Source organism: Contarinia nasturtii, unplaced genomic scaffold (assembly GCF_009176525.2).
Source record: "Contarinia nasturtii isolate CC-2019 unplaced genomic scaffold, AAFC_CNas_1.1 Cnas_scaffold_1371, whole genome shotgun sequence".
NCBI classification, from domain to species: domain Eukaryota; kingdom Metazoa; phylum Arthropoda; class Insecta; order Diptera; family Cecidomyiidae; genus Contarinia; species Contarinia nasturtii.
The window spans coordinates 3,718,372-3,729,430 of NW_022198708.1; the positions used below are offsets into that span (position 1 = coordinate 3,718,372).

Here is an 11,059-nt window from a genome sequence, read left to right on the forward strand (position 1 = left end):
AAAAAAAAAAATAATTCGTGCTTCTTAAATTCAATGGACCCCAACATACGCATTTTATTTTTATTGTTTACTCTGTACTCATTGTCCTAACCAGGTTTCTTCGTTTTTCCCTTTGCATTTTGAATATAATCATATGAACAAGGAGTATCCTTTACATAATGATTTTCTCTACCTCTTTGGGCACACAATTCAAATTGAGTAATTGACAATACGTTACACGCTTAGTTTTATCTCATTGAAAATGAATGATTTAACATGAAAGATCAAAAGCCATCAGTTGGTTCTTTTTTTTCTATTTTCATGTTATTTAATATAAAATAAATAAGCCATCTAGATATTGATTGAAAATAAAAACATACAAACTAATTCAAACCCAATAAAATTGATTAATAAATAAAACACAAAAGAAAATTCATTTAAATGTGTGTGTATGGAAGCGGTTACGATACACACCGTAGTATGTAAGCTTTGAATGCCAAAAGTAAAAATGAAATATAAAACATAATCCACAATATTTACTTAATAGAACGTCGCTACAATGTCGTTTGCATCGGACAACCCGATTTTGCTACATCAGTTGCGACAACGGACGATAATGAAAAAAATGACAGCTTTGCTTTCTCAGTCTGCCACAACATCAAGAGCAGTAGAAATTTCTATTTTTCATAAATAGTTTGATTATTTATTTTGGTATTTTGTGGGAAAACCCGCTCTCGATATTCGATTGGTGAATAAACAAAATGCAAAACATGAGTGAATTTAAATCGAAACAATCGAATTGAGTTGTCTGCGCGCGTGTATTTCTTGAAAGAAGAAAAAGAGAAAAAAGTAACGAAGACGAGAAGCAAAAGGAAAAATACCAAAACCAGACAAAATGTGCTTTTAGTATTGTTATTTCGAAATAAAATAAACAAGAAAAATAGAGTGTATGAATCCGAGCAATGAAATTGATCAAATCAAAGAAGTACTGCCAGTAAATTTTATGATTTGTGTTTGCAATAGAGAAGCAAATCAAATCATTGAAATTTCGGCGGTGACAACTCACATAAAACGCCAATGAACCGAAGACTTTCTTTGGATAAACAAGGTGAATATTTTACCGCAAACAAATTTAAAATCGGTGCATAAATGTGCAACGTTCGTTCCACATGATTTTTTATTTGTGTTCATTTAATTTGCAAAGAATTGAATTGATTCACTTGGGCCAGTTTCATCATCTGTCTCAACACGCTAAACACTCGTGCATTTGTGTATATTTTGTGTTATTATTTTCGAGAATAGCCGTGCGTTCGATATACATGCTTCGGTTGTTATACATTTTTTTTTCTTTGCCAAAACAGTGTACGACCAATAAAAATAACTACGTTTTTGTCTAAAATAATGCAATTGCCATATTTAACAACAAAAAAGAAGCATTTTCCAAATAGTGAATGATTAAGAATCGTCAACATTTGAAGCAAGAAAAAAAAATTGAAATAAAATCAATCGGTGATAGTTAATAAACATGTGTGAGTGAACTAGTTTTTCACATGGATGCAGTTTTACCTGATATCTCTAAAACCAAATAAATGGAACAATTGATAAAATTGCGCCCAAAATGTGTGAATATCATCGGGATGATATGTGTACCACACTTTTACCTGTTTTCATATCATTTTTGTTGTTCGTTGTTGTTGTAATTATTCGCATCTTGCATTAGCTCATCAAGCGATGATGATGGGATGCTGCTGCTGTTGTTGTTGTTGTTGTTGTTGTTGTTGTGAACATTGTTCGGCTGTATGTGATATGTACAAAATGTGGATGTGATTCAAGTCACGGCAAATACCAAAATTTAATGGAGTTATGTCCCATCGAATCATTTTGAATATGCGTACGCCGTGCATGCACATTGTTATTATTACATTTTTTTGTGGTTGCTCCTACTGCCAAATGCTGCTGTTGCTGCTGCTGCTGCTGCTGTTGTTCAATTACACACCTCATTCAATTGCAGTGCGCTTGTGTTAGTGTTTACAATCTTAACCAATTTCCTATTTGGTGTCAATGTGTGCGTGCATAAGTGTGTTAGCTTGTCCTTTTACCATGGGATCTATATGAAAGAGATGAAAAGACACAAACATTACTAAATCTCAACGCAACGAGATGAAATCGATCAAAATTCACATTTTTTTGCGGAAATTCAATTATTTGAGAATACCAGTGATTTTTAATGAACTATTTCAATTCGAATCATGAATTTCCATTCATATGTCTTGACTACTGTTGCGTTCATATCGTAAAAGATGTAAAAATGTTTTATGGTCATCGCCATCTTGTAAACAATAGCCAAACTAATATGCATTCTCAATGAATGATGATGATAAAGGGAAAAGAACATTTTTTTTGTTTTCTTTTTTTATTTATTGACTGTTTATTCGGTAAAGTGGTACTTCAATGTAATTGAGTCAATGAGTATTTGTGAAAATATTCGAGTGTTTGGAAGACGATGTTGAACATTTCATTGAATACTATATTGATGCTGTGATTTTCAATCTGGATTTGATTGTGGAGCAAGGACATGCGATACCAACCAAAAACCGATATACATTTCAAATGAAATCAAATCTTTAACTATATTATCCAATCCATTCAATGTCAAATGGTACTGACACAAAAACCAATACGATCAACACAATTTGTGCAATAACTTTGAATAATTTATTAAGCGACTAGTAAACATAAAATATCCGTAAAGTCCTGTTCAATTATCACAGAAAACGGTTATGTGGTCGTTATAATGTACGTATACACCGCTAAAAATGTGGAACAAATGAAATGCACACAAAGCATGCGAAAAGAACAATTTTTTGTTGTTGTTGAAAGAACGAAGAGCGAAAAGAGAAAAAGAAGGAAATAAAACATATATGCATTTATTCAAATGTGAATCGGTCATACAGTTAGACATATTTATTGTGATGGCCAAGTATGTTGTGCGCGGTTTGGTGATATGATGAAAATGGAATGTGTGTTTGTATGTGATTTGATGCGAAGTTTTCGCGTTTTTCCTGAAAGAGTTTAAGTACGGAAATCAAAACGGTGTAATCACAATTAAGTACGCATATCGGGTTACCTTGTGTAGATAATGTTTCATTCGTTGATAAACTTTACTTCTAATTAGCTTGTGCGAGAGAGTTCATACGAGCAAATGATTTTTTTTACCATTTTCTTCATGTGTGTACATATTTTCGTTCGTTTTCTGTTTCATTTAAATTCATGTATCTATGCGATGTACAATATATATATTTTTTAAATTTTATTTCTCCGCTCGTAAGACCATAAGACAAAGGGAAAGAGGAGAAAGCTCTCAACCACAGATAGCAATATATATTCTATAGTATTAAATCACACATATCCGAAGAGCACACAAACGCGCATTCACACATCAAAACACGTACACATTGATAGAATCCGAACACAAAACGTAGCCTAATAAATAAATGCGCAAACACCAAGAGAACAACAAATACAAAACGTGTTCATGTATCATGGCTGTCGCCATTGTATAATTATTGTTCACAGTAATACATTTTCCCTAATATCAAATAGTAAAACACACACGCACGTCGAACAGCGACAGCGACAGCAACAGCAGCACTAGTAGCAGTAGCAGCAGCCAAGGTACGAACACATGAACCTATGCACGCATTCTCAGAGCATCGAAAACAATACCCACCACACTCATATATTCCATCGTATACGGATGCATATTTATGATACATACACACGCAGTCCGAGAGAAAAAAAAAAGTGAAGAAAAAAGAGTCGCAGTCGCAAAACATAAATGTCGATTTCTTGAATTAAATGTGTGTGTTTGTTCGACGAAAAAAAAAAAATATTAGAAAAAAAGTGACTGATTTCAATAATAAATAGAGAAAAAAATAAAATTCATTTATTGTTTGGTGTGTGTGTGTGTGCTGTGATTTCAATATTTTTTTTTGTTGTTTATCACGAGTTTCACTGTTTTCATAAAATTTAAGCACACCAATTTCAAGATTATGTGAAAATACTGAAGTTATTTTTTGTGTGCTACTGCTGTTAAAGGCCAACAACAACAACAACAATTTACTACTTTTACACAACAAAAAAAATACAAGAAATATATACACCACCATTCGTTCCATGCAATTTTCATGGCATATTACACCGAATAAATCTCAGCACAGTCTTTTTTATACCTCCAAAGAATCAAAATAGTAAACGCATAAAATATTTATCGCGGTAAAAAAAACACACACAAAACACCGAAATACCGTTCACACAAAATAAATTAATTTGAGAATTGTGAATCAAGGAAGATTCGTACAGCAACAACCGATCTCTGTGTGCATGAATGAGTATGTAACAAAAATTGTGTAGAAGTGACTTTTTTCCTTCCAGTTTGCTTGAATCTCTTTCATTGTAGTTTTGGTAAAAAAAACCAAACACATAATTTGGAATTGAAACAACAACAACAACAACAAATTTTTAAGAAAAATAGTGATTCGTTTAAATTTGAATAGTGTTTGAAATGTATGCCGTTTAATATGAAACAGTTTAACGAAATAAAAATGTAGAATGCAAAACGAATTGTTTAAATTACTATATTTATATTATTGTTCATACTAAATAAACAGACATTAATTAATCGCCGACGAACAAGACAATTTCTGATTTCAATGAAATTTTAACTGGATATAAACAAATCGAATCTTCTATTCTTTGCACTTATCATGATAGTCTATTTTTTATCATAGTGTTTTTATCCGTTGAATTTGTTATAAACCGTTGTTTGTTGTTATTAATGTGTGTGTTTTTTGTGTATTTAAGGAATATTATCCCCGACGGGATCATTTTTGACGCCAAGTCCATCACCTTCAATACCAGCTAGCCCACGACTACAACCATCACCATCACAATCGCCGTTTCAATCATCAGATGTGATTGTTATAGGAAATAATTCAAATCAAGACAGCGTACGTATATGAATACACCAATATGATGGAAATTATTTATCAATTTAATTGATCTTTTTTTTTTTAAATTCGGTTTTGTAGGTATCTGCGCCCATAAGGCGGCAATCTTTTAATCAAATAAGTAGCCCAAACACTAGCGCTGTGGTTTTCAGACCGAGTCCAACTCAATCACCGGCTGCTGCCACAACCGTGGTTGGCGTAGTCGGTAATGAATTCAATACAACCTTAGTTGGATCCAACAATATTTCATTAAATAAGGTTGGTACAATTTCGTGCAATTTTTTTGACATTTGTGTAATTGATAACAATTGTTTTAAAAATGTTGTCATATTTTCTTGTTGCTCCACACAGAAGGGTAAGCGAAGCGCTGTTAATCAGCATGGAAGTGGATCTGTTAATACAGGCAATTCCAAAGCTTCCTCGTCGACGTCGTCGTCGGCGAAAAAAGCAGCAGGATCAAACACAGCCACAAATATAATAACAAATACAGGTATATATTTGTTGTTTTTTTTCTTCTTTTAATTTTGCAAATTGGCTCAATTCACTTTGTTTTTATGTCTTGCTTGATCGAACGTTTTTAAACTCTTTTCTCTGTGGCTATTTTTTTATCATCACTTTCAGATTTATTCGCTAAAAACATTCGAACGCCGCCTCCAGTTCAATCGGTTACATATTCAAATAGCACAACTCCGTTATCCTATCAACCGGTCTTAGGTGGTGCTGTTATTCAACAACCAACAAATCAGGTGCAAATTCCTAACGCTGCATCAGCAGTCAAACACAATAAATTACCACCACAAATATTACCCAAGGTAAGTAGATGCATTTATATGCAATTGCGCTTTAGTTGAATCAATTTCTATAGTATAGCACAAAAAACGATAACCTTTGGCTTCAAGATGACCACACACTGAAAACGTCTAACCTATATATTGTTTGCGGATTTTTTGAGAATTTTAGCAGTTTTTTTTTTCTTTTCGTTAACCCTTTCTTTCGTTTCATTTTTTTATTTATTTGTGCAGCCGAACATTTCAAACAGCAGTTCTGTGATCACGCAACCTAAAAACACGACTTCAATGTCGACCGCTCAATGTGAATCGAATCTAACGCAACAGCAACCGCCACAACATCAACCCACTCAGCCACAGTTAAATACACAACAAATGCAATCCAATACACAAACGCCGACACCACAGCAAAACGCACCATTGATCACTACAGGTAATGTTATCGCTAATTTTGCCAATGTTCAAAATTAACGGTGTTACATTTATCTGATATTGAGTTGTATGAATTTGATTACGATAAATATATAAGTCGGTTCATGTTTCTCCAAATCAATGAAGAAAGAAAAAAGAGATACCGAAATAAACCGCATAAATCTATTGAATATGCTCAAACATGTTGGGCGATGTTTATGCGAAAACATGCATGAAAATTGCTCCAATTAAAATTTCACTCAATTTTATCGTGTTCGCAGTTCGCACACGCATTACTACCACCCGTGCAATGAAATGCATGAATTTGTTTTTGTTTTATGCATTTTGCGTAGTATTTGTCAAAATGCTGTAGTTAATTTCTCAAATCGTATATGCTTGATTAACTATATTGATATTTTATTTTTGGTTTGGATTCAAAATTAACGCTATTGGTTTCATTTCAGCAGCACAACATCCAGCCCAACAAGCATCACCCATCATTTTACCCAATTTAAATCAATTATTGCTGAATCAAATGCTTCAACAAAATGCTCCAATGATCCTTCAACAGAATGCACCTCAGGGTATGTACTTTCTTATTTTAATTCTTATTTTATGCGCCACAAATACAAATGCATTTTTATTTTTGATATGTTTAACTTGACTCCATATGTTTGTTTATTATTTCCAGGTGTTCAATTAATTTTAAGACCACCAACTCCACAAATTGCTGTTATCCATAATTCTCGGCCACAAATTCAAACGCCGCAGCAACCTCAACAGTTGCTTCGGATCGTTAATGCAAACGGGCAAATGCAATTAGCAACTGCGACACCAACATTTATCGTTTCGTCACAGTCGAATTTAATCCAGCAAAATTTGCAAGGAATCAAAGCGCAAACATCAAATCCACTGAATCAATTGCAAGGTCTTACATCGCAAGGACCACAACAAATAGCTGCGATCAGTGGTGGACAACTCATTGGACGGAGCATGGCTCAAATACAATTGAACGGCAATCTTGCCCAAATTCAAATGCCAAATGGCCTGAATGGCCAATTTATATCGCAAATACCGGCACAATTTCAACAAAATGTCACAGGTTTCAATCAATTCAATCAATTAGGTAATACAAATTTTCAACAATTGGCCACAACGGCAACCGGTACATATATTCAATCGCCGCCACCACAACAATCATCCGATATGGTCGTTACGGGGCCCAATATCCAATTTACAACACAACAAACACAGAATGTAAGTTTTTCTCTTTTTTTTTTGATGGTTTTTTTAAATGTGCCCCATTTAATCCTTGAATTTAGAAAAAATGAAAAAAACACCTACAAATAAACATTGCAAAATGAATTAAATAAAGTCACTCAACACATTAATAAGCTTGAATGAATTCCGTTAATTTTAAGGTATCTGTTGCTCAACCATTACCTTCATCGCAAATCATCGCTGTGCCCCCTCAACAAACACAATTAATTCCGACAACAATTCCCACTCCAGAGCCAATTCGTAATCCAACACCCATTTTACCTACAAATGCTGTTGTTGTTCCCGATTCACCAAAAAATCAAGTCTTTTCACAGGTAAATTTAGACCGTTTTGTTACGTTTTGAAACGTTGAAATTATTTTGACTACAACCAAAGAAAACCACAACTTCATGAACATGTTTCTTTTCTTTCTTACCAAAAAATTACAATAAATTTTTCTCGATTTATTTTAAATGATTAGCATCAACCAACAAGTGAGCTATCAACTGAGATGGCGCCCACAACAAAAAAGCCTGCCAAAAAACCAAAAAAACCTAAACCGAAAAAGGATTCAATAAGTCAAGCGACAACACCACTGATACAAACATCACTTAGTTCAGTTGCAGTTACATCACAAACACAAAGTCATGCCAAAATTGTACAGACAAGGTAAAAATTTGAACAAAATCTATGCATTTGCACACCATTGTCACTCGAACATCAAATCGAATTCGATTTTTCTCAATTTTTATTCATATTGCTTCGTTTTTTATACAGTAATCCGCCCATTGTGAGCCAAGCACCAGTAACTACGCAATCGAGTCAAACATCATCACAGTTACCATCGCTAACAACAAGTACTGGCAAATTAGATTTGGCCAATGTCATGAAATTGTGTGGCATTATGGACGATGAAGACTTTATGGATATGGACGAAACTCAACCGCCACCCAGCACCACACCGTATGATATGCCTGCAAGCATAAACACATCAACACCAAGTGATATAATGGTCACTATACCATACGTACAAAATTCCGACATGTCGCACAATCGAGTGAGTAAAATGGATACAAATTTACCAAATGAAGAAAACAAAAACTATAATCTATTTATTTAAAAAAAACGAAATCATTATCGGTGCATTTTGATTAATTTGTTTTTATTTTTAATTTTTTGAAATTGTATCAGGCTTTTTCGTTTACGATACCTTCGGTTGAGAGTGGAAACACTTCGATGGCATCGTTTTCGGATGCGTCAAAGCCGATAACAACAAAGCCAAATGGTGACGCAGCAAATGTTTGTGATGGAAAAATGCCAACGGATCGACAGTATATGATAAAAATTGACAATAATGACGGCACGCCACCGTTTCCACTGTCGATAACATTGCCACACAATCTTGGTCCAACGACGGATAGCTGTGAACCGAATAAAATTGTTTCAATGCCAGTTACATCACAAAACAATCAAACAATGCCTTTGAGCAATCCAATATCAACACCAACGCTACAAAGTCAAATCAATAAAATTCAAAATCAATTGATTGGCGTACAAAATCATGGCGCATCGAATAGCTCAACAATAAGCACAATAACCGCCACCAGCACATCATCGATATCAACGACAACTCTGACAACAAGCTCCGCTCAAAAAACAACAAAAAAGAAGCAAACCAACAAACGGAACAATAAAAAAATCATGGAAACTATAAATGTGCCAAGTCAAATTGGAAACATCCAGGTATTGTATAAAACCAAATGCTAATGCTTGGCATTTATTTTAAATGCCCTTTGGCGTTTTTTTAAATGCATTTTTCATTCGTAGCCATTGCATTGTTTGTTTGAATCCCGTTTTTAAATTTGTTTTCTTTTTATTGCGTTCAGATATCACAAGTGGATCGAAATAAATGTACACCAAATCAAAGTGGAAAGGCGATTGAAAATCAAATTCAAATTACACCGATTGTGGACTCAAATAAATCAACCACGCCCAATCAACTAACGAACAATGTCATTGGCATAACATCGTCGCCAGCGCAACAGGTTCCACCGTCCATAAATAATTTGAATAGCAACCAGGCAATAACAATGAATCTACAACCAAATCAACAGATACTCAACATTCCAAACAATGTGCAGATAATCTCATCATCGTCTAGCAATTTAAGTACACATGGCAATATAATAACAAATTCGATATCATCGCATCAGGGAAATAATGGGGGTTGCGTTAGCACTGGCGGTGGTAGTGTTATAATCAGTACATCACAATCGTATCCACAGATTGGTATGCAGCGGCCAACGATTCAATCATCGGGCGTACAAACAATTACCAATCACGGTGCATTGATTAATTCAAATGCTCAATTGTCACAATCGAGCCCAGTACCACGCCAAATACAGATGACAATGCAACCAACGCCAAACATTCAAATGCAAATGTTACCAACATCAACGCCAATTCAAACTGAACCACCACAAATGACCACATACCCACAATTAACGGGTAGTTTGACGCTATCGTTTTCGGAAGATGGTCGTTTACTTTTAAAACACAATGCAAACGCACCACAAGATTCACAATCTCAAATGATCTTGCAAGCAATTCTCACTGGAGCTCTGTGCAATGTAACGCTGATCAATGAACCAACAACAACACCAACACCAACACCTCAGCCAAATATTCAACAGACAAATCTTATTGACAGCAATAAACCATCAATAATTCTCAAATCAAACGAAGCTGTGCCAAAGCCAATCATTTCAAGTAGCAATACCATGGTTACGAATGTCAATGAACGACCGCAACTGGTGAGTTAAAAATACATATTTTCATTTGCATATACAATTAATTTCGAAAATAGTATATTTCAAACTAAATTCAAAATGAAGAAGAAAACAAAAAAACTAATTATGCGATCTCTTTTCAGATAACATCACAACAACCTACACAGAAAACACAGAATTTCACAAATATGATACAACCGATTCAAAATCATCAGCAACAACCCACTGCTTCACAGCAACAGCAACAGCAACAACAAGTACCTCCATCACTACAAACATCACAAATACAGGCAATATCGCAACAACAAACAACACAGAATATTACAGTTAATGTGCCACCCAATGCAATGAGCAATGTTCTCGGCAACAATTTTCATCAACAACCCCAACAGACAACGAATCCAGGTGTTATACCAACGACCACAATTGAATTGCCGAAAATAGCACCGAATCAACAATTATTTTCACTGAACACAATTACAAATCAAATAACACAATTGTCGCCGGGTCTAACAACAGCCGCTCTCGGTCCGATGGAAAGGCTATTGATTGTGCCGGCCGGTGTTAATAAACAGCAATTGGCAAAATGTTTAATACAGGGTCAAATTCATTTCGATAATATTGGTCAGGCAACACAAGCGAATGACGCAAAACCCAATATTCAGCAACATCAATCAATGCCACAAGCCATTGTACAGCCAAATGTTCAAGGTCAATCGCAGCCACAACCACAGATACAAACATCGAATCTCATGCAACAGCATCAGCAGCAGCATCAGCAGCAGCAGCAGCAGCAGCAGCAGCAGCAGCAGCAGCAGCAGCA

At 34.9% G+C, this 11,059-nt stretch overlaps 1 protein-coding gene across 4 annotated transcripts in view; it reads left to right on the forward strand.

Moving 5' to 3' along the window:
- The first annotated feature begins 637 nt into the window (after window positions 1-637).
- The window catches only part of LOC116346018 (mucin-17-like), a 17,263-nt gene continuing 6,841 nt past the window's right edge, over window positions 638-11,059 (forward strand). For 2 of the 4 annotated variants that reach the window (XM_031775914.1, XM_031775913.1), the window contains exons 1-14: window positions 638-1,087; window positions 4,843-4,988; window positions 5,070-5,246; window positions 5,340-5,478; window positions 5,610-5,800; window positions 6,011-6,209; window positions 6,652-6,771; window positions 6,879-7,444; window positions 7,609-7,782; window positions 7,929-8,116; window positions 8,225-8,504; window positions 8,639-9,190; window positions 9,334-10,260; window positions 10,380-11,038. In XM_031775914.1, the coding sequence (XP_031631774.1) occupies window positions 1,057-1,087; window positions 4,843-4,988; window positions 5,070-5,246; window positions 5,340-5,478; window positions 5,610-5,800; window positions 6,011-6,209; window positions 6,652-6,771; window positions 6,879-7,444; window positions 7,609-7,782; window positions 7,929-8,116; window positions 8,225-8,504; window positions 8,639-9,190; window positions 9,334-10,260; window positions 10,380-11,038 (4,349 nt within the window). In that variant the 5' untranslated portion in view covers window positions 638-1,056. Of the gene's footprint in view, window positions 1,088-3,974; window positions 4,371-4,842; window positions 4,989-5,069; window positions 5,247-5,339; window positions 5,479-5,609; window positions 5,801-6,010; window positions 6,210-6,651; window positions 6,772-6,878; window positions 7,445-7,608; window positions 7,783-7,928; window positions 8,117-8,224; window positions 8,505-8,638; window positions 9,191-9,333; window positions 10,261-10,379; window positions 11,039-11,059 lie in introns of those variants that run through there. The other 2 variants (XM_031775915.1, XM_031775916.1) reach the window with 2 other exon arrangements.